General features: G+C 46.9%; 1 protein-coding gene across 1 annotated transcript in view; it reads right to left on the reverse strand.

Annotated features, from left to right (window-relative positions):
- Nucleotides 1-23002, reverse strand: part of INSC (INSC spindle orientation adaptor protein) — a 134588-nt gene that overhangs the window by 80804 nt on the left and 30782 nt on the right. The window contains exon 2 of the mRNA XM_055422509.2: nucleotides 15517-15617. Within this exon, the coding sequence (XP_055278484.2) occupies nucleotides 15517-15572 (56 nt within the window). The 5' untranslated portion in view covers nucleotides 15573-15617. The remainder of the gene's footprint in view (nucleotides 1-15516; nucleotides 15618-23002) is intronic.

The raw sequence follows: 23002 nt of genomic DNA on the forward strand, positions 1-23002 counted from the left end.
GACTCACTGGAAAAGACTCTGATGCTGGGAGGGATTGGGGGCAAGAGGAGAAGGGGACAACAGAGAATGAGATGGCTGGATGGCATCACCGACTCGATGGAGGTGAGTTTGAGTGAACTCCGGGAGTTGGTGATGGACAGGGAGGCCTGGCGTGCTGTGATTCATGGGGTCGCAAAGAGTCAGACACAACTGAGCGACTGAACTGAACTGAACTGAAACATGAGAATTCCTCCTGAGACAACCGAGGAATCTTATTATCAGGTATCAGCTGTTTCTACTCGGCCCCTACACCATTCTATAACCCATAAGACTCTCTCACTAAGGATTTTATAAAAACAACACATAGATTAATTTAGAATGACAACCTCTGCTATGCAGCAAACTATAAATTGTTTACTAAACAGTTAGTTTAAGCATAATTATTTATGCAACAAACTACAAATAATTTACAGTATGGTTAGGAGATAACTTCCAGTTCCTCTTTACTAAGGCACTGGTGAACCAGTGAAGCCCAGCCAGCTGAGACCAAGGAAATGCTGTTCCCTGATCATGTTCAAGTCTTCCAGCATCTTCACTGCCCTGCTTCTGACCCACGCTGAGCTGCAGCAGCACAGGCCTTTCTGTGCATTCAGGCTTTTGTGAAAGGGGCAGACAATTCTCTACCTCTCCATCCCTAACTACTCCTAGTTCACATTTTAAGTGTAGAGATGTCCTCATTTTCATTATTCATCCTACCCATTTTGACATATGTATTCCATAATTCTTTGTGTTAATTGAACTGTCCAGTATAACAGGGTTAGAGAGCTGATCCTACTTTTCAGATATTCACAGGAGTAATGGCCCACCAATATACCTTGAAACTAATACCAGGGAGTAATTTGTGAAGGGGACATGGATAATGGCGTTACAGTCACTTTGTCCCATCTGCTTTTCCAGGTTGTGGCTTCCATTGATCTATAGAAGGACTGGAAGGTAGGAAAGAGATTTGGATACATTAAGTCAATTTTTAAAAAATTTGGCCTCATTCCAAGCATGTTATAAAGGAAATATTTTTTGAGTACCTCTGCACGCCAGGTACATATCAAGTGCTCTCACGTACAGTATCTGTCTTGCAGTTGTTGTCGTTGTTTAGTCTCTCAGTAGTGTCCGATTCTTTTGCAAACCCATGGACTATAGCCTGCCGGTTCCTCTGTCCATGGGATTTCCCAGGCAAGAACACTGCAGTGAGTTGCCATTTCTTTCTCCAGGTGGGGTCTTCCTGCCCCAGGGATCAAACCCATGTCTCCTGCATTAGCAGGCAGATTCTTTACTGCTGAGCCATTAGGGAAGCCAGTCTTGCAGTTTTAGGATGCTATTTTATCATCCCCAATTTTACAGAGGAGGAAAACTGAGACTCACCCCCCTAGTCTGTCGATCACCTATGGAGTACACTGCTGTTTTCTCTTTCAGAAAGCCAAAGAGCAGGAATTTGGCTCCAGGTGATTATTTCCAGTCCAGGGAGCCAATCTCATGTGTACATTTCACAGCTGCCTCCTCTCTGATGATAGCAAGCCCATCTTGTTAACTTTATGAAACCCTGGCATTTTAGATGCCCTCAGAGAATGAAAGTGCTGTTAGTCCTGCAGTCATGTCTGACTCTTTGTGACCCCATGGACTGTAGCCTGCCAGGCTCCTCTGTCCATAGCATTCTCCAGGCAAGAATACTGGAGTGGGTTGCCATTTCCTACTCCAGGGGATCTTCCCAACCCAGGGATCGAACCCGGGGTCTCCTGGGCTGCATGCAGATTCTTGACTATCCGAGCCACCAGGGACGCCCCCAGAGAAAGATGCTACTAATAATCCCTGGCCTTTCATTAACTCAGGAACAACTTCTTTCTGAGCCTCTAAAAAGGATACATGTATGTGTGCACATTGTCAGTACACATGAAAGAACTGGCATGGTGCTACTCACAGCAAGAAGACGTGATGAGGCTCCACCGCTGTGTCCTCATCCCACTTTCACCTCTTGGCAGCTGTGTGGCCTTGCATGTGGCACCTGCCCTCTCTGAGCCTGTTTCCTGACCTGCTCTCCCCCTCATTCCCCAACCGTTGTCTCAGCCTCAGCAAGTTCTTTCAGTGCCTCTCCTGAGACTTCCAGCCCCCAGCCTTTGCAGGTGTTGATCCCTCTCTCCCTATCTCCTCTGAACCTTGCTGGTGCCCACACATCCTTGCAACCTTGTTCTAAGTGTTTCTCCTGAGGCAGGTGCCTCTGACTCCTAGAGGAGCTTACCTCCCATGGGTCCTGTGTGTCTGGAGCAACCTGTCTTTCCCCCATCCTGACACAGGTCTCAATTATTCAACTATCTATTTATCCACTAGCCCAGAGGTCTCTAATCTTTCTGGTACCAGGGACCAGTTTCATGGAAGATAATTTTTCCATGGACTGGGGGTGAGGGGTGGATGGTTTCAGGATGACTCAAGCGCAGTAGGGTTCCGGCTCCAATGAGAATCTGATGCTTCCACTGCTCTGACAGGAGATGGAGCTCAGGTGGTAAAGCAAATGATAGGGAGAAATTGTAAATAGAGATGAAGCTTCACTTGCTCACCTGTTCTTCATATCCTGCTGTGAAAGCCATGTAACAGGCCTTTGACTGGTATTTGTCTATTGCCCAGGGGTAGGAGACCCCTGCACTAGTCCATAGCAGGGCAGGGCTTCTGTTTGTCATGCCTGCCCTTCACCCTGCCCCTCACACTGGACCTGATATAGTGAAAATGCTCAGTGTATATATTTATGGAACTAAGTTTAAAAATCTATCAAATGGGAATAACAATGACCCGCACTGCTGTACCGTCTCATGGGGTTATTGTGATAAGCTCCATAACCATTACTGCTCACATTTACTGAGATTGGGCCCTGGGCCAACTACCATGGGGATGCCTTTGTGCAGATCTCACTGTGACCCTGAGGGCAGGGCACCATAATTATCTTATTTTTACAAATGAGGAAACTGAAGCTTGGAGAGGTTACATGAACTATCTCATATCACTCAGATTGTAAGTAACTAGGTTTGGCTCAGAACCAGCCCATCAGACTCTAGACCCTGTATGTTCTTAAATGCCTCTCTAACCTCACTATGAAGGGCCGTGCTGTGTGCAGGTGGCATGTTCAGGGCTGTCAGGCAAAGATATAAATGCCTTTTCACATCCCCAAGCTGAGTCCTTGCTTGCCCTCACGTTTCATGGCTGTAACACAGGACCTGAAGTGTAAACTAAAGAGGGTTTTAGATTTATCTTTCCCACTGCATTCTCCTCTTCACTTTAAGGAGAGTAATTTCATTTGCCAAAGTGGAACATTTAGGAGAATTCACAGATCCTATATGACAGCTGCCATCCTGGTACTTCAATGGGGTTCTGGGAAAGGGAGGGGAGAGTCCAGAAGTCACCACTAGAGGGCTTCCAAGAGCAGATCTATACCATCACGGTGGACTCCAGCCCCCAGCACCTGGACCCCCTTTTCCACCACACTCTCACACCAGCTCCAGCTTTAGGCTGTGACCAAGAGTCCTCTGTCCCTGGTTCTGGGCAGACTCCAGGCATCCTTGGGCTTTGGCTTCAAAAGACCCCAGATGCAGAGGTCAGGAGAGGCTGCCTGTCCCACCAGGTCCTGCAGTACGTGCTGGGGCCAGGCTGGGAGCCCTAGTGCCCTGGTGCCTTCTATGTGCATTCTCATCACCAGCCTGTTCTAGAAGCTGAGGACACAGCTGAACAGAAGAAAATCCCAGTGCTCACACAACTCAGGCAAGACCCCGAACAGGGAAGAAAGCACTAAGAACAATCTGGTCTTAATTATAACAATAGCTCATGTATTGAGCTCCAGCAATGAGCCAGGCAGTGTTCTAAGCTCTCTCAATACATTATCTCCTTAATCCTCCCCACAGCCCTGGGAGAGAAGACTGTTATTAATCTCATTTACAGACAAAGAGACTTCTGCTGGGAGAGGTCACATGTCAGTAAGCGGTGAAGCCAAGACTCAGACCCACGCTCTAGAGCACAGGCCTTCTCCTCAATCAACTAAACACCACACTGAGAGGAAGAAGCTGTGAGCAGGAGAGTCTGGGATCACAGGAGACAGAGGGCCTGACTTCGCCTGGGAATATGTACACAAAGGAAATGACATTTGCCCTGGTTCTTAGAGGAGAGGAGTTGGCCAGGATGACAAGGGCCAAAGGGCTTCCACATAAATGCAAAACCGCCTGGGGACACGGAAATAGTAATACAACTAGAAGTTTCACTAGACTCAAGTCAGGGGCCTAAGGAGAGAGAGGAGGGCCAGTTGATTAAAGACCTTGAATAGCATGATTAGGGATTTGGATTTGGATTTAATCCTGAGGGCAATTTGGAGCCACTCAAAACATATCAGAGCAGGGCAGTGACATAACTGTGCAGAGACTCAGTAGAAAAGGGACCGGAGTGGATTAAAGACTATGCAGGAGGTGACCTGTCGATGAAGGCTGTACAGCAGAGAGAGGACAGCAGGCTGAACAAAGACTGACATGGGACAGGAAGGAGTGGATGGTCAGGGGGAGGCGAGAGGATGCGAGGGTGAAGGAGCTGGAGGAACAAGGCTGGCTCCTGGGTCCTGGTCTGGGTGCCCCATGCTGCCCTGGCTGAGATGGGAAACCCATCCAGGGAGGAGTCAGTTTTCATCTTGCTTGGTTTCAGGGTGAGACATGATGACAAGCAGGATATACAAGGTCACAGCAGAAGTGGGTGCGAGGCCTTCCAGAGGGGTCTATCGAAGCGGCCCCACGCCTTCCCAGGGAGGAGAGCAGGCCTGGCGAACCCGGAACGGCCCCGCCACAAGCCGGTCCACTCCCAGCTGCAGGCACTGTGCCGCCACATAATGAGATGTTCTTCTCAATTTTGGAGTCCGGGGACTGTGGCTCCTTAGGGTTTGGGCTGAGAATCCCATAATTGCAGAGCTCGTCAGATTCTGTGTCATTAGCTCTCCAGTTCCCAGGGCGCCACCTTTCCTACTGTATTTGCTGATTGACCCCCAAGATAAAAAGTCTGGTTGAACAGGGCAGCTCTTGCTGTGTAGCAGAGACTGTCTGCTGTCCCTACACCTGGCAATTCCCAGTGGTTGAACCATCCTCAGCTGTGAGCCTGGAGCTGCCATCACACTAGACATGAAATTTTCCCGTTCCAAGTACAGATGATCTGACTTCTCATACAAAGGGAGGAAATGAAAACCAAGGGCAAAGCAGATGGACTGGCAATGAGTCACATACCCTTCATGGTGGAAACCGCCACAGTCAGGAGCTGGAGGGGACAGGGGCCAAGACCAAGGTTGGATTTCCTCTGTCTCCGTGGTGAGCTGGAATCTGATGCTAGGAAGATGCCCCTGTGCCCGGGGAGCAGGCAGGCATCCCAACAGTGAACCAGGCTCACAGGAGCCCTGTGCAGTTCCCAGCAGAGCCCCCAAGAGCTGCCTACTCCCTCCCTGCTCCTTGCTCCTGGATGGTGGCCTTCCTGGACATCTGGAAGGAGGTGACTGAGCCCCCAAAGCTGGGTTTTCTGGAGTCTGGCAGATTCCAAAACCCAAAGCCAGATGTAACCACAGTTATCTCCACATACCAGGCTACTGGTTGGATAGATTTTTTAAAGCTGGAATTTATCCAGGGTGGAGTTGGAGTAGGGGAAGGGAGTAGCATAGTCATATACCAAAGAATTACAGAATGAAACAAGGGACTCCCTGAGATGTGTCTAAAATCAGAAGGAATTAACTACCCACACAGTAAGCAGGAAGAATTACCAACAATAGGACACCTTCTGGGAACCAAGGACTCTCTCCTTCAGCCCACACAGTGGTTTGATGGTTGGTGATTACTCACCCATTATACAGAGGTAAAAACTGAGGCTTAGAAGCATTACTTAACTTGCCTAAGACTTCACTGTTAATAATCATAATGAAGTTAGAATTGAGTGCTTATTATATTCTGGACACTGTGCTAAATGCCTGGTCCAATCTTAATTATTTACTTTACCCTCAAAATAGACATACACAGACTATTGTATATAAAATAGATAATGAGAACCTATAGAGCAAAGGGAATTCTATTCAATGTTCTGTGGTGACCTAAATGGGAAGGATATCACAAAAAAAAGAGGGGCTACATCTACATAGAGAGCTGATTTAATTTGCTGTACAGCAGAAACTGACACAACATTATAAAGCATCTACACTTTGGTAAAAATTAAACAAACTAACACAACCCCGTGAAGGTCACATAACTGAGATTTGGGAGGTGAAGTAACTTAGCCAAGATCTCAAGGTGGATAAGTGGAAACAAGGATTTATGCAGTCTGAGACCAGGGCTTTGCTCTTACCTAAATAGTATGTTTTTTTAACAGTCTTCAGCAATTTAACTGATATTCACACCCTCAAATCCATAGCTGGGGCTCTTTCTCCCATGTTAAACTGTTCTTATATGACTATCAATGCCTTTTTTTCATAAATATATGTGTGGGCTTCCCAGGTGGCGATAGTGTTTAAGAATCTGGCGATAGTGTGGGTTTGATCCCTGGATTGGGAAGATCCCCTGGAAAAGGGAACAGCAACATATTTCAGTATTCTTGCCTGGAGAATCCCATGGACAGAGTAGCCTGGCAGACTATAGTCCGTGTGGTGGCAAAGAGTTGGACATAACTGAGAAACTAACACTTCCACTTTCTTGCATGTATACATATATCCTCTCCCTCTTGAGTCTCCCACCAACCCCAACCCCTACTCCATCCTTCTAGATCATCACTGAGCTGAGCTCCACGTGTTATACAGAAGCTTCCCACTAACTATTTTACACACGGTACTATATACACGTAAACTGTATTCTCTCAATTCGTCCCCTCCTCCCTTTCCTCTCTGTGTCCAAAAGTCCATTCTCCAAATCTGTGCCTCTCTTCCTGCCCTGCAAAGAGGTCCATCGGTACCTTATATAAGTCTTTCTAAAGCTTGTGATCATTTAAAGACTACAGTATGCCTCGTCATTTCTCAAACTCCTGCCTTATTTCCTTCTGAGAGAGAATGGGGTGTGTGTTATTTAAATTCAGGACAGAACTACTGGCCCACTGGCCCCATCATCACAGATCTCCGGCAAGTTTGCACCAGAAGAACTGCCAGAGTGGGAAGCCAGGGAGAAGGAGCAAAGTGAGGAATGCCCTTCTGAGGACTCTTCGCCATCCTTGCTCTGCCTCTGCTCCTGCGCCTCAGACATCCTGCCTCATTCTTCAAAGCCCATCACTGGGGGAAGGTAACTGTGCCAGACCATTCAGATACCAAAGGGAAGAACCTTCCGCAGTCCAGCAGACCCATGCCCTGGCCCCTAGCTTCTGATATCAATGTCTCATTGCCAGATAATCCTGTAGGTCTGGCATCCAGGGTTCCCCTAAAACACTGGGGGTCAATAGTTTATGGAAATCTCTGTCTACATTCTTGTTGGCTCATTTTAAATTCTTTTCACTCAGAATGAAACTTCAATTATTCCTTCTAAGTCTGGAATTTCAATCTCTCTGCCTTATTCTATTCCACCTGCTAATGTGAAGCAGAGAGTTTTCTGTAAAGGAATACTTTTCTATGCCAAGAACACTTGGTAATGACCTCCAAGTTTTACTGAACATTCCAGTGGGCCAAGCTAGGTGTTGGGATTATACAGGAGAGATAGTGAGAATGTGATCTCCAAAAGGGCAGGACCTTCCATTACACTGTGACATGATCCTTGGACCTAGCACAGCACCTGGCGTATCATAAGCACTCAACAAACATTTGCTGAATGAATAAATGAATCATTTTAACCAAGCAATTATGGTTCAGTATGTTCCATGTGGCATTTCGAAGTAACCAGAAGGAATTTGGAGAGCACAGAGAGAAGTTCAGCTTGAGTTAGGGGATCTGAGAAAGTGTCCCAGGCCAATGCTAGAAGGATGCCTTCAAGTTTACTAGAAGCAGCAGAGTTGGAAGGTGACAGGATTTCAAACAGAGGAAACAGCATGTGCAAAGCAGTGGAGACATGGAGCCGCATATTGGAAAGATGACAAGTTGCTAAGAGCAGTCAGAGGGGTGGAATGAACTCAGTCAAAAATAAGAACTTCAAATCAAGAAGCGTGTTGGAATGCTGGGATTCATGGATTTATCTGTATTTTTTTCCAGCAAAGCTGGGTGCTCTATCCCCACCCCCTCATAAAGTACTTCTCCAGGCTATACCACGGGGCTTCCATAAAAGCTGGACAAGGCACACCCTCAGATGCTGGAAGGGGCTCCCAAACTAAAATGTCTTACAATTTCCTTCCCAGCTACAAGGCCAACACAAAACCTTTTCATGCTTTTCACTGAAAGGAATAAGACCTTGTTTGTTTTGGTCAATGAGATTCTTTCACAGCCCTGATCCCACTAAAGTGGGATCCTTTTTGTCCAGAAAAGGGAAAAGACTATCCAAAACTCACTCACAAACTCCTAGAACATTAGCACTGAAAGAGTCCCTGGGAAACTTTTGCCTACCTCCTCATCCTCAGATGAAGAAAACGAAGCTCAGAGAGGGAAATCATTGTCTGCGGACACAGAGCAGGTTAGTGAAGAACCAGGGCTGGGAAGGAAGGGAGGAAGAAAGACAGGACGGGAGGAAGGCCAGCCTCTGGCTCCTGGTCACTGCTCCCCACTGCACTATGCTCTCCTGCAAGACATTAAATGATGAAATTTCAGAGACATTTTTTCCAATGAACATAAAACCAAAAGATTAAAAATATTTTTTAATTTCTATCCTTTAGGAGAAAAAAAAGTCTCTCCAACTGTCTGACTCCTTCAACCAATTAAATCTTTGGCTGCCACTCAGTATTTACATTAATCAAGGTAAAACTCTAGCTTATCCTTTTCCTCCATGAGGCAGTTTTCTACCATAAAGAATGAAAACAGCTTGCTTGGAGAAAGGAACAAACTTCAAAGTAAGGAATTAAATTTCTCACAGTCATCTGAGACGCCTAAGTGGTTAGTCACTCGTCATTTATTAAACATTTATTCATTCAACAACCAGTTTTTGAGCTTCTTTCGCGTGCATTTTAACCACAGGAGCACAAATATGAATCAGAAATGACTGACCCTCAGGATATTTATTGAGTCAGAAGGATGATATTTACATAATTCATTATAGTTCTACTCATGGCCTGGCCCAAAGTAAGTTCTTAGCCTAAAGTAAATTTCATTCAAATGAATGAGTGAACGAATGAAATTGAAATCTATTACAGATCACTGTAAGAAGAAGATTCCACTGGAGCTAGGATACAGAGCTACTAGAAATCACTGGAGGCTAGCTGGGATAATAAACTTAGGAAACACAGTTCAGGGAAGGCAGGACTCCTCAGAGAGTGGAAGGGGGCCTGAGAGTATTATAGCAGCTCCACTCCCCTCTCTGGGTCTCAATTTCCCCATCTCATAATACAGGGTGCTCTAAGGAAACTTCCAGCAACAACATTCGATGCCTCTATGATCCCAGTTCCCGGCACTATAAGGGAATTTAAAATTCAACCATCCCTCTTAAAAATGGAATCATTATTCCTATGTCTTTACAAGGTCACGCCCTATGTTTCTGTGGATTTCTCTTGGGAGATGGGAGAAAGAAGAGAATTTGATTCTAGCCTTCCCTTAGGTTTAAACAACAGGAAAATATCCAATTATCCCATTGACGATTACAGTCTGCACATTTCACTGCGGGCACAGAAAGCAACCGGCAGCAGAAAACCAGCCACAGACCAAGGGCATACACATGCAAGCCATTATCTACTTGGAGACAGGCTGGCCTGAGACGGCCTCACTGGCTCAGGGAAGCTGGGCGGGTCCTCACCAGCAGCCCAGGGGTGACCCAGGAGGCCGCCGGCCTGCCACAAGCTTCAGCTGACTCATCTCAGACTCCAAGCTGAACAGAAACCTAGTGAGACATCTCTCCCTCCCAGTGAGACATCCCAAATAAAAACCCCAGGTTGTATTCTTGCTACCAATCCAAGCCTGATCACTTGAGATAAATTAATGGGTTCCACAAGGGAAGGCACATCACCCGATTCAGTCACCATCATGTCCTTTAGCACACAACCCCATACAGAGACATGATCTGCACTTAACACATACTCGTAGAGAAATTTTGTGTAAGACTTAATGAATACTAATGAATAAACGGGGCTTCACTGGTGACTTGGCAGCAAAGAATCCGCTTGCCAATGCAGGAGACATGGGAGACACAGGTTCAATCTCTAGGTTGGAAGATCCCCGGGAGAAGAAAATGGTGACCTACTCCAGTATTCTTGCCTGGAAAATCACATGGACAGAGGAGCCTGGTGGGCTACAGTCCATGGGGTCTCAAAGAGTCAGACACAACTTAGCAACTAAACAATAACAACAATGAATAAATGACCACCTGAATGAATGAATGACTTCTTCATCATGGAACATCAAGAACATCATGGAGAAGACAGCGGGATAGAGGACTGGCCGGCACTCAGGTTCAAGCACCATCTGAGGATATGTATCCTGGCTCTGTTCTTTGTCAGCCTGTCCTGGACAAGTAAGCAACTTCAGCTCCTCAGGCCTCAGTTTTCTCATGGGATGGATGCTGTATGTGGCATTTGGGTTCCTACTCAAAGGAAAGACTTGCTGTCCCCAGCTGGCAGGACTTCCAGAGCAACCTTACCTGAGGTCGTGCTCTGCCCAAAGTTGCCCACTCCAACAGAATCAAGGTGGGATATGAAGGTCCTGGCCTGTGTGGCCAATGAACAACTCTGATCCCAAAGGTCCCTGTGAGGTCAGCTGAGTTGTCATCAAGCCGGCATCACAGCTCACCATCTGCACTCTGCCCCCGCCCCACTCCCACCCCAGGCCAGGCCTGCTTCCTTCCTCTCCTGCCACAAGTGTCAATCCCAAAGGCACTCCCTAATGACCATCCTGAACTCTCAACCCCATCTCAATGACTCTCTCTTCCCAGGGAACCCAACCTATGGCCCCCTCATTAGCAAAATAGAGATAATAGTAAGTATACACAAGGGCTGTGATGAGGACTGAGTGAATTGCTATGTGTAAAAGCGACCAGCTCATAGCAACTACTGAACGAGAGTGAGCCAATTTTGTTACGGGGGTTAGTGAAGTCCTTTCATCAGCATTCCCACCCTCACGAGCAGGAAACTAGAGAGAAAATGTTAGTGTTTCAGCTTGATCTGCGGGTAAGAGAAGCAATGAAAGGAAGGAGAGAAGGGACGGAGGGAGGGAGGGAGGAAAGAGGGAGGGGGAGTGGGGGACATGTCTGGATGTGGCCCTGTGTGCATCCCTCAGACCGGCCTCCAGTCCACCCTGCAGGAACCTCTCCATAGAGACTGTTAAATCAAAGGCCTGGGCCTCCTGCAGAAGAGGAGGCACGATGATGGCGGGCACAACCCTGGGAGCAGGCAGACAGGCAGACCACCATGTCTGGATCCCCGAACCACTACTACCCAGCCCAGAGCCAACAGCAAGAATTGATGTAGCAATCGCAGAGATGGGAGCCCAGAGACCCGAGAAGAAAGCAAAAATCAGCTAGAGACACAGCAGCCACAGTCTCTTGCTACTCAGAGAGCTGATCCCCTGTGCCCTTCACTCCCACCAATAAATTCATGAACTTCTGGGGAAGTATATGAACCTGAGCTTGCAAGGGTTTTCACTGCTGAAGGAGGGAGATTAGGGGTGAGGGGTGCCTTACTGTTACCAGGATGGCCTTGTAAAATGTAGGTTGGCACCCAGAGGCCTAGAGAGACCTTCCTTCTTAGACCCCAGCACCCAGATGACCTTTTAAAGCAATGACCATGGTCACCTTGTTATAGAAGATAAAACTGGTACTCAGACAGGTTAGGCAGCAGCCAAAGTCACAGAGCTGGTAGGAAGTGGAGCTGGGCTTTGAGCCCAAGTCTGATCCCAAGGCTTATATGCTTTCAACCTCTTCAGGTTCCTACATTAAAGTTTCCAAGAATAGGGTTCTGTTCTTTGGCTTGTTTATTTTATTTTATTGCTTTCTAAAATTTACTTTTAATTGGAGGATAATTGCTTTACAATACAGTGTTGGTTTCTGCCATATAGCAACATGAATCAGCAGTAGGAGTTTTTTTATTATTATTATTATTTTTCAAAATATGAAAACCTCCCAGGAGATTCAGACGTGGTCAGAGTTGACAGCTATCACACCCCCTCCTATCACCCAATTCAGTTCACAATCCCAACCCCTGGCCTCAGACACCTCTGCTCTCCACCTTCTGTTCCCTTCCAGGAGCCAATACCTAGAAAAGCTCTTCTGATGCTATTTACTCAAAAGGGTCTCAAACACCAAAGGTCTAACCTAGACAGCTCATACGGGCTGTGGGATGATCCCATGCAACTTGACAATATTTATTTGCTTTGTACACCGATGTGAACAATGGCACTCCAGAGTGAAATTCAGTCTCAGTGGAACACAACAGAAAGAAGTCAATTATCCAGCATTAATTATTTATCTGGGGACAATAACCACGGTGTTATTCCCCACAAAAGAGGCCTCTGAAGCTTGGAACAAGAGGAAAGAAGAGGCGGCTGCTATTGTCTGTTCACAATGAAGCATCAGATTGGACAAGTGAACCCCTCTGACATCCTGTAAATACACATGAGCCCCCGCTGTGAACGTGGCCCAGGCACACACCTCCAGAACATAGACAATTAACAGGATGGTAGACGATTAATAGGATTATATTCCCCCACTGTTCTGGGTAGGCCTGGCCTGGCAATATGAGATTGTGATGATAGTAAAGGAGGTGCCAACTTCTCTCTGCAGCCTGCCTCCCCTATCAGAGTAATATGATTGAAGACATTCTAAACAAACATTTTGGCAGGTTGCAGCATTTGTGGAATCATGTTAGTCTGGTATTTTCCTCCCAAGGTATCAATATTTGCTGTACAATGTCAGTTAGAAAGCCTGTCCTGACTCCAAAAGCATAATGATCTGATTCCTAAATCATTTTTATGTAATTTAATTTTATTTTTAAAAATTCTGAGGAGCTTGGAAGAGAGAGATCAGTGGTTCCCAGGGGCTGACAGAATTCCAGAATGTGATCTACCTTGGCTCATATTCTCTACTCCAGGGTCTTATTCTTTATCTAAAGGAGATGGTAACATTGATTGAGCAGTTCCTATGTTTCAGACAGGCACTTTGTATATACTATCTCTTTTTTTAATCTTTGGATTTATTTTCAAGCATTTTCTTCTACACAAAAATAAAGCATAAAAGCTATTTGCATACAGCAACAATTTGTTGTTCAGTTTATATGTGAATAGTAACAACATATACATATTAAAGGCTCATCACAACCTGATGATGTAAGCATAAATATCTCTGTTTCATTGATCAATAAACTGAAGTCCAAGGTTATAGCTAATAAGCAGTAGAACAAAGAATCAATTTTTGTGGGTGGGGGTGTCCAAGATTCCTAACCACTGTCCTAAACTGCCCTGTGATGTCAGTTTCCCGAACCTCAGCACAGGCTCTGGTCTGACAATTCCAACCCCTGTGAGATCTGGAGAGGGGTCCCAAAGCCCTGTTGCAGAGATGTTGCTACTCATCTGAGTATAAGGTTTTCAACCTGGGCAGGACAGGTGATGGAAAGACTGAGATTCCTCTGAATCTAGAACACTTCTACTCTTTTCTGATTATAAAATATTAGGCTGCTGGGATGTCGGCCCATGATTTCTCAAAGAAGTGACTTGCCAATAGTAAGGGGTCAAGCGAAGTATTTCTAAAAGAACCCCCTAAGATCACCTACATGAAGAGCCACAGAGGGCCTCCAACATGTAGCAGGAATCCAATAAACAAGGGCCCTTCTTATATAGCTCTCACTGGATGGCAGACATTTTGCATGTATTATTAGCTCGTTTAATCCACACATCAACCTTATGTCTAGATACTATTATTACCCCTGTTTTATACATGAGGGAGCCAAGAAGCCATGGGGTTGAGGAGTTCACATAAAACCACACAATTAGTTGAAGCCAGTCAGTCATGCGTTCAGAGCTGATAACATCTGCTCAAATCATGAAATCCCATCTCTGAGACTATGCACGTATCCTTACAGGTTTGCATCACACCATCTCTGAGCTCTACCTTAGAGTCCACCTGGAAAAATATTTGGATCTCCAGATTATACCTTACTCCCAGTGTCAGGCCACATAGGAAATTCTTAACTACATTTCTAACAGTGTTCTCAGCCCTCAGGAACATTCATCTTCTTAAATCTCTTTATGATAATGGCTTTGGGGGAGCAGACCGATATTGGCATAGAGATTAACCCAACTCCAGTAGACTCTTAGCAAGTATGTAATAAATCCTTCTGATTTTAAAAGCAACACACGCACACCCAAAATACCCAAAAACAGGACAAACAATGTAGCAATGCATGGTTGAAGCCCCTATAACTCAGGCGGGGGCTAAAAAGAGAGATTAGATTGCAGTCGTATCAGAATTATTGTGTAGGCCAAAATGTGTGTCTGGGTCTTTCCGTAACATCGGATGGAACAATCTGAATGAACTTTTTGGCCAACCCAATATATAAAGCAATAAAAAACAATGATTTAACAACCTTGGAAGGGCTACTTGGGATTCTGCTGCCTCAAAACAGTCCCATCAAAATGTCTAAGCAAGAAGTGAAAGAATAAGAGGTAGCTCTGAGTGTCAAACTGCAAAGTTCCTCCACAGACCAAACTTAACTTAGAGTGACCCACCATCCCAGTTTGCCCAGGACTGAGGAGTTTCCAGGGAGATGGGATTGTCAGTGCCAAAATCAGCACGGTCCCAGGCAAACTGCGATAGTTGTCATCAGAGATTCGCTGCCCTGGTGCCTCTACCTCTGCTTCTGTCTAGGGCCACCAGGACCAACCAGTCAGATCTCCACCTGCCTCCCTGTCCACTTCACCTGTGTGAACCCCAGGTCTTCCTTCACCCATCATCCAGGCCTCACCCTCTGCTTGGTGTATTCTTTCCTCCCCCTCACCGCACTGCCCAACTCAGGGCAACAAGCATTTCCCAAGGATCAGCTCTGTGCCCACTCCTCCCACTGGTGCTTTGAGAGAAAGACACCTAATGGTAGTCTGATGTCTTCCAAGAGGCTCAGAGAGGCCAAGACCCCTCAGTGGCTCCAACCTCCTGGTGCTATCAGAATCCAGAGCCGCCTCTGGGGTCCCTTCTGTGAGCAGCACACCCGACTTGATCCTTTGCTTCATTGTCTGCTTGGATCCTAAAGTAGCCCCTTGGGGCAGGATGTGGCTGACCCCTCTGTGTCTCAGAGCGCAGTTCCATTTGTATTCGCTGAGTGACTGCAGTATCCCGGATACTTTGCCCTAGCACACTGCACTGAGAGATGGGGCCACCTGCAAACACTGGGATGCTGGGGCTGGGCCTCTGCCAGAGTCCAGATGGGGCAGGCCAGGCCCTAAGACACAGTGGTGGGACTTACCGCTGACCCGGCAGAGGGATGGAGTCCAGGTGGCGGCCTCCAGGCAGCGCCATCATGTTGATGCCAATCCGCAGCAAAGCCTGCCCACAGCGATCGGGGCCCTAGAAAGAGAAGGCAGGATGGGGTCAACCAGGGCCCCCAAGTGAGGAGTCCCAGTCATTTTCTCTCCCAAATCCAGGCCACAGGGGGTCATCTCATGTGTGGAGAGAAGGCCCCCCCTGGCCCTCCTTTGCTGTTTGAATCAGTTTATATTACACTGACCTCACACTCAATGCAAGATTCAGATCTGATCTTGATTCTAAGTCCCTGACGCACCATGAACCCCTAGAATTTTTCTTAGGTTTCATTGCCAAACACAAACTTAACCCATTTTGCTTTGTACCAAATATTGGGACACACAGACCAGCAAATATTGCACAGGAAATATTTATACAAGTGTGTAGTTTACCTGAAATTCACATTTTACCAGGCACCTTGTATTCTTAGTTAAATCTGGCAACTCTGCATACTAATTCACTAGCCATATACTGTCACAGTACTGGGTTCTTCACTTTGCTTATATCTGGGAAATGTGACCCTGTAATGGCACAGTGGTTGCTTCCCCAAATCTGTTCCACTTTAGATGATGTCATTTCACCCAAACAGCCAGGAATTGGTTCAGTGATAGGCATATGACCCAATTCAAGCCAATGAGCCATGAACGAACTGTTTCTAGGAAAAATTTACTTTCTTTTTAACTGCAAGCCAGTCATAAGGTGAGACAGTATCTTTCCCACTGAACCTGAACAAGAAAGATCCCTCCACAGCTGCCAGAGACCACCTGGCCATCACAAAGGGACCCAGCGAGAGAAGACAGTGGACACACACAGGGAAAAAACCTGCATCCTTGATCACTGAGCCACTGAATCAACCTGTGCTGGGTCTGGCCCACCTCTGGGCTTCCCAGTACATAAGATAGTAAAGTTCTGGTCTCAGTGAGGGTTTTGGTTTGATAAATAGTCTAACAAAGAAAATTGATCCAGGTTCCGGGGCCTCCAGTCCCAGCACTGAGCACCCACTTCGTTTGCCTGTGCCTCACAGGTTAGACCAAGTCAAATAGTGTCCTTCTTCCTCCATATAATCAGCTGCCCACCTGTTTGTCTCCTGCCTTGCCAGTCCCTTCCCATTCCTCTCTCTGTCATGTCCTTCTCCAAGCCAATGACGAAGCCTTCCTTGGTGAAAATAAAGATTCTGTCCCCTTCATCTGAGCAAAGCAATAGTCAAGAGAGGGTTGACTGTCACCTATCATGTTCTGAGCTTGAGGACAACAAATCAAGACCCTCAGAGAAAACACAGGCGTGAACCTGTGTGAGGATACAGCTGAGGAGGGCACCAACTCAGGTCCAGAAATGAACTCTTATGGTTACAAGTGACCCTTATGAGAGAAGAATGGAGGAGGACTTTAATTAATAGTGATGTGGCTGGACATAAAGTACCCCTTGTGATGCGTGCTCAGTCATGTCCAACTCTTTGCAACCCTATGGACTATAGCCCTCCAGGTTCCTCTATCCATGGAATTTTCCAGGCAAGAAAACTGGAGTGGGTTGCCACTTCCTACTCCAGGGGATCTTCCCAACCCAGGGATCAAACCCATATCTCCAGCATCCTGGATTGGCAGGCAGATTTTTTACCACTGTGCCACCTGGGAAGCCCCCTTGTGATGCTTGGAACAAAAGACAAAGAGTGAATCTGAAAATATAGGGAGGCAGGAGCCCAGAACAAATGAGGGCTTTAGATAATTCCAGAGATTCACTGCCACTGCCTACTCCCTGCCCTGTGGGCCCCACTAGACTATGAGACCGTGGAGGGCAGGAACTACTTTGTTCTAAGGGCTGGGCACTTAGCAAACACTCGATTTGTCTATAGAAATAATGAGTGGAATGAATTTTTAATGTATTTATGTTCCCTAATTCTACATCTGCAACAGAGGATAATAGTATCTGTTCTACAGGGCTATTGTAACAACGACATAAGGTAAGGAATGCAGAAGTGTCAGGCCAGGTTGAGAGCTAATAAATAGTTATTATTATGTCCTGAGAGTCTGTGGTGTGTTCAGCCCCGTGGTCAACTTTGCCAGGGGAGATGCTATTAAACACAGCATCTAAAGCACCCAGCACAATACCAGTGCTCCACAAGGGCTCTTTATCAGCAGGAGCATCACGATTTTTATTACTTTCATTATTTTCATTATTGAGAAGGTATATTTTTGAAACCCAGTGAGTCAGCAACCTGAAAAGAAAGGCACAAAAGAAAAAAAGCTAGAAACAACAAAGTGAGGTATTTGTTCCCTTTTCGATAATCTCTGATGAAAGAAGCAAAAAGGAAAATACCAGCATCTCAGAGTGAATACTCTGATGTGATCAGAGCACAGTGAGCAAGCAGATCTTATTTCAGCTCCATCCTCATCAGGGAGAAGAAAGGGGCAGAGTAAAAGTTAAAGAGGAAATCCGCTTAAGGCAGGTGACAGTAAGGGAAACGTAAGGTCACACGAAGTTCCAAGACCCTTGAAAGTGTGAACGAGTTAGGATTCTGTGAACACACCTGTGAACATTAGAGAACCCTTCTAGATCTGATCAAGTTGTTTCTGAGGGACCCTGAGAAAGGGTCCCTGAAGGCAGGAGAATGATCTGACTTTCCAAGAGATTCCAGAAACACCTGATGACCATGAAATTCTAGAACAGATTCCTAATCACTGATCTGTGAATCCTTTAGGCAGAAGCCAGCTATAGCCCAGATGGAACAAATCATGCTCAATTTCTTCCTTTTCATTAGGAACCACTGGGCTCTCAACTGAAGGGGATGCAATAAACCTAATGTATCTTGATTTTGTTGAAAGGCCTAGTTGAGATATCTTCATTGCCCCATTTCATCCACAGTCTTTCAGGAGTTAGGCCAGTGGAGGCTGCCTGCTAACGAAACCTTGGTTCACACGACTATGCATGTTCCCAGAGGCTGGAAAGCCCGCTTAGGGACATCTAGGCAGGACATGTATCACTGCCCTCTGCATAGACTATTTTATTTTATTCATGCCTCTTTTCCTCAGTGGGACAAACTCCTGGATGTCTGAAGCCCCATCTTGCTCAGTGAGAAGCTGGGCACCTACATGGTGAAGCTGAGATGGTGAGTCAGATAAGTTCTCAGAGGAGCCACAGCTCATAATCACTGGGGATGGGGAACAGGTAAGGGCATATCTAGAAGATGCATGTGTGCTAAGTCGTTTCAGTTGTATCAGACTCTTTGTGACCCTAAGGACTGTAGAAGACCAGGCTCCTCTGTCCATGGGAATCTCCAGGCAAGAATATCGGAGTGGGTTGCCCTGCTCTTCTCCAGGAGAGCTTCCCGACCCAGGGATCGAACCCACATCTCTGACATCTCCTGCACTGGCAGGCAGGCTCTTTACCACTAGAGCCACCTGGGAAGATCTGGAAGATGAAATGGGGACTATCAAGAATAAACCTAGTTGATGTTTATAAAGTGCAAATAATAATTGTTTGTATCCTTCTGAGTGTGTACTATGTGCCAGGCACCTAAATGCTTCATATCGTATTAGCACCTTTAATACTATCAGCATGCCTCTGTGATGATAAGACCTTTGAAATTCAGTGGAACCACGTGCACTGCCCCAGATCACACAGCTAGTAGGTGACAGAGGACTGGTCTCTGGGTTTTATCACCAGACAGGAGGTGCGGTGCTGCAGCCGGTGAAGATGATGAGAGCAACAAAGGTGACACGAGTCCAGCGTTTGCTAACAGGAAGTCTGACTCCATTCGCGGGGGCCACACTCAGCCCTCACCCTTCACACACAGCAGAGCCCGCCTCCTCTCACCAGCGCCGCCCACTGCTCCTACCCCCCAATCCATGAGATCAGCAGCTTCACCAAGTATCGGACCTCAGTGACACAGTCAGAGGACAGAAGAGTCCTTGGCTAGAAGGAAGCTCCCAAACACTGCACCAAACGGTAGAAGGAAGTGGAATACCAATGGGAGTAGGGGGAACATATCTCCTGTTCGTCATTGGTTGGTTCCTTTAGTGAGTCATTAGGACAAAGCTGTGGATCTAAAGGGCTTCCCAGGTGGCACTAGAGGTAGAGAACCTGCCTGCCGATGCAGGCGATGTAAGAGATGCGACTTCAATCCCTGGGTCAGGAAGATCCCCTGGACAAGGCATGGCGACCCACTGCACTATTCTTGCCTGGAGAATCCCATGGACAAAGGGGCCTGCAGGCTACAGTCCATAGGGTCACAAAGAGTCAGACAACTGAAGTGACTTAGCACATGCACACGGGTCCCAAAGGGGTCAGGGGATGGGAAATTTCATTCCCAGCTAAAGTCTAAAGTGTCACCAGATTTGTAAAGAGACCTGTTTCAATCACACAGCCCTCGGGGAGGTCTCCACAGACTGCTGGGTGGTTTCCCTCACCCACTGACCTAAGCTGGACTCATCCTATTGAGCAGAGAGTTAGAATAGAACCCCTCCGAAGCTGCTGAGCATGTCAGGAAACCAAGAATGGATTCAAAGTAACCCCTTGGCCGTACGCCATCTGTCTTCACTGGTATTGCAGACCGAATTTAAAATTTGGAGTCTAATAGATTTGGATTCAAATCCTGATTCTGTGTCTGATAAATATGTGACCTTTGGAAAAACATCAGTCTGCATGAATGCGATTTCCTCAATCATACCTGCCTCCCAGAAGCCTCATGAGGGTTAAATGGGATCACTCATAAAATTCTCTGGTAATATAATTCAAAATAATATATCTTGTGCTTGGCACATGCTAGCCTCAGAGTAGGATCACTCTTCCTCACAGAAGAAAGAGCTGAGAAATACCGGGATGGCCAATAAGTTCATTTGGGTTTTTCCATAAGGTGTAATGGAAAAACCTGAACGCACTTTTTGGCCAACCCAATATATCTCAGGGAGAGATGCTATCTTGCTCATGAGAGACGGGAAATGGACACACATAGGGGTGAGCAGGAAACAGCAAACTCCACTACCTCCACTCTCTGCCCAAGGGCCTTCCTAATTCATGGGAAATCCTACCCTGGAGCTTGCAGCCTGGGTTCTGCAGGGCTATTGGTGGTGTCTCCCCACCAGAGTCGTTCGTTTACAAGAAGGACTTGAAGCCTTAAGTGTCTCTGATTTAATTCAATGCCTGCTGCAAAGACTTCTCATTTGGACAGCTCATTTCTGCTCCTTCATCCCATTAGAGGCAGCCCTTGATACCTCCATTTGGCTAAGGAGCCAGCTTAGGCTCTAGAGGAAATGGAAGCTATTTACAGTAAATTATTCAATTAGAACCAGGAGCAAGGCGGGGGTTGTGGGGGTGGGGGTGCTTCTGCTGTTGTTAAATGGGCCAATCCAAGTTCAGCTCAAGCCTGGGCTGGGACTGTTTAATCTGAAGACTCCATTAGGGCTGTCAACAGGAGCAGGACAGTAAATACTGTGGGAAGCAGTTAAGCTCCAGCAGCAGGACCAACAGAGAGAGGAAGAGGAGCTGGGCATGGCGGTGGGAGAGGCACTGACCCAGGAGTTCAGTCAAGTCCCTCCTTATACCATCCCCTATTCCCTCATTATTTCTCCTCCAAGGAATTTATCACAATTGTAATTAAACAATTAACTGTGAAATTAACACTTGACGTCTTTCTCCCTTGAGGATCCTACCAGGGGTGGGGACTAGGTCTGCCCCGCTGACTGCTCTATCTCCTCACCAGTCCTCACCACACCATCTCCCTCCTGACACAGTGCCTGGTACATAGATAAGTTAACACTTGCTGATTGACTAGGTGAGTTCTTATTGAAGGAACTTCAGCTTCCTCACTGGGAAACCAGAGATGAAGGTACCTATTTTCACTACGTGGTTATCAGAATTCAGTGAGACAGTTAGGAGGGCCTTTTGCAACCATGCATGCTGCATGGAAAGGGCTCCGCCTCCTAAATCCATAAGAAAGAGCCACCTGCCCCTTTCTAGTTCTTGCAGTCCTCACTGCCTGGTGGCACCTTCCCTCCCTCCCACCAGCTCTATGCTCATCAGGTTCTCCTGAGAGACAGACAGATGAATGAATAGACAATCCCAAAACTGCACAAAAACTACAATAACAAGAGCTTCCCTGATGGCTCAGTGGGTAAAGAATCCACCTGCAATGCAGGAGACACAGGAGACTCAGGTTCAATACCTGGGTTGGGAAGATCCCCTGGAGGAGGAAATAACCCACTCCAGTATTCTTGCCTGAGAAATCCCATGGACAGAGGAGCCTGGCAGGCTACAGTCCCAAGGGTTGCAAAGAGTCAGACATGACTGAGCAACTAAACACACACACAAGGGGATGCTAAAGGAAGTCCAGAGGACCTCAAAGCAGTAGTAGGTGAGAATGGAAGGTGGGGGGAGGGGGTCATGGGAAGTTTCTCAGGACATGAACCCAAAGCTGAGAGAAGAATGTGGGAATAAGGGAAGGAGAAGGGGCAGAAAGGAAGAGTGTGCAGGCAGAGGGAAGGGCATGTGAAAGGCACAGAATCCTGAGCATGATAAGGTTAGGAAACTACAAGGGTTTCTAGAAAGGCTGGGGACCTCTGGGCTGATAGTGGAGTCCAGAGTAAGGTATCCCAGTGGCAAGGAAATACAGAAAAAGGAGTGGTCACGTTCAGCTGGAGAACAGGCCAGACTTCTTAGAGGAGGAGACATCTGACCTGAGTCTTAAATGCAGAGTGGGATCTTGCCAGGTGAAGATGGGACAGGACATTCAGTGCCAGGAGAGCCATGGCAAGGAGACCAGAAAAGGGAGCAGGTATTAGAGACCCAGGTCTCTCCTGTTGTGGGGAGGGGAGGCAGTGGGCAGAGGGGTCGGGGAGGGAAGGTGCTTCTATAGTCCTGCATGCAAAAGGAGCTGATTCTTTAGATTCTATCCTGTAGATGGTGGGCGCCACTGAAGGCGTATGAGCAGGAGAGTAAAATAATCAGAGTGGAATTTCCACTCCCATCGTGACCAATGGAGTGGATGGGCCTCAGAGAGTGAGACCAGCAGCAGGAGCTCATTTCAGAGACAAACACAAGCTCCTAGCAGAACCCCGAAAGCCCCAGGGCTGGAGAAGCAGAGACCCGCAGTGGAAAGGAGGGATTCAGTGAGCTTTGTGAAGTAACGATAATGGGTCCCCCTCCTCACTCCGGCCGCTATGTGACTTGTCTCCCACAGGTGGTAGTCGTATCAGAGATCCTTGTGCATTGCTAGCTGCAGTGGCCAGTCTTCTGCAGCAATCAGATACTGTAAAAACCCTTATTCCCAGGGGAGATGCAAGAACTCAAGCAAGCTGCCACCAGCCCTGCTGAATGGACCAAGTCTCATGAAATATAGAGAGTACTGGCTCCCTGGAGGAGGCTCTGAGGGCCCCTCACAGCTGTCAGGCGACAGAGCCCAGCAAGTAGGCAGAACAAACCTCAGGGCTCACATTGCT

The sequence above is a fragment of the Moschus berezovskii genome, chromosome 14 (assembly GCF_049115385.1).
Source record: "Moschus berezovskii isolate FMDL1 chromosome 14, NW_MosBer_1.0, whole genome shotgun sequence".
Taxonomy (NCBI): Eukaryota; Metazoa; Chordata; class Mammalia; order Artiodactyla; family Moschidae; genus Moschus; species Moschus berezovskii.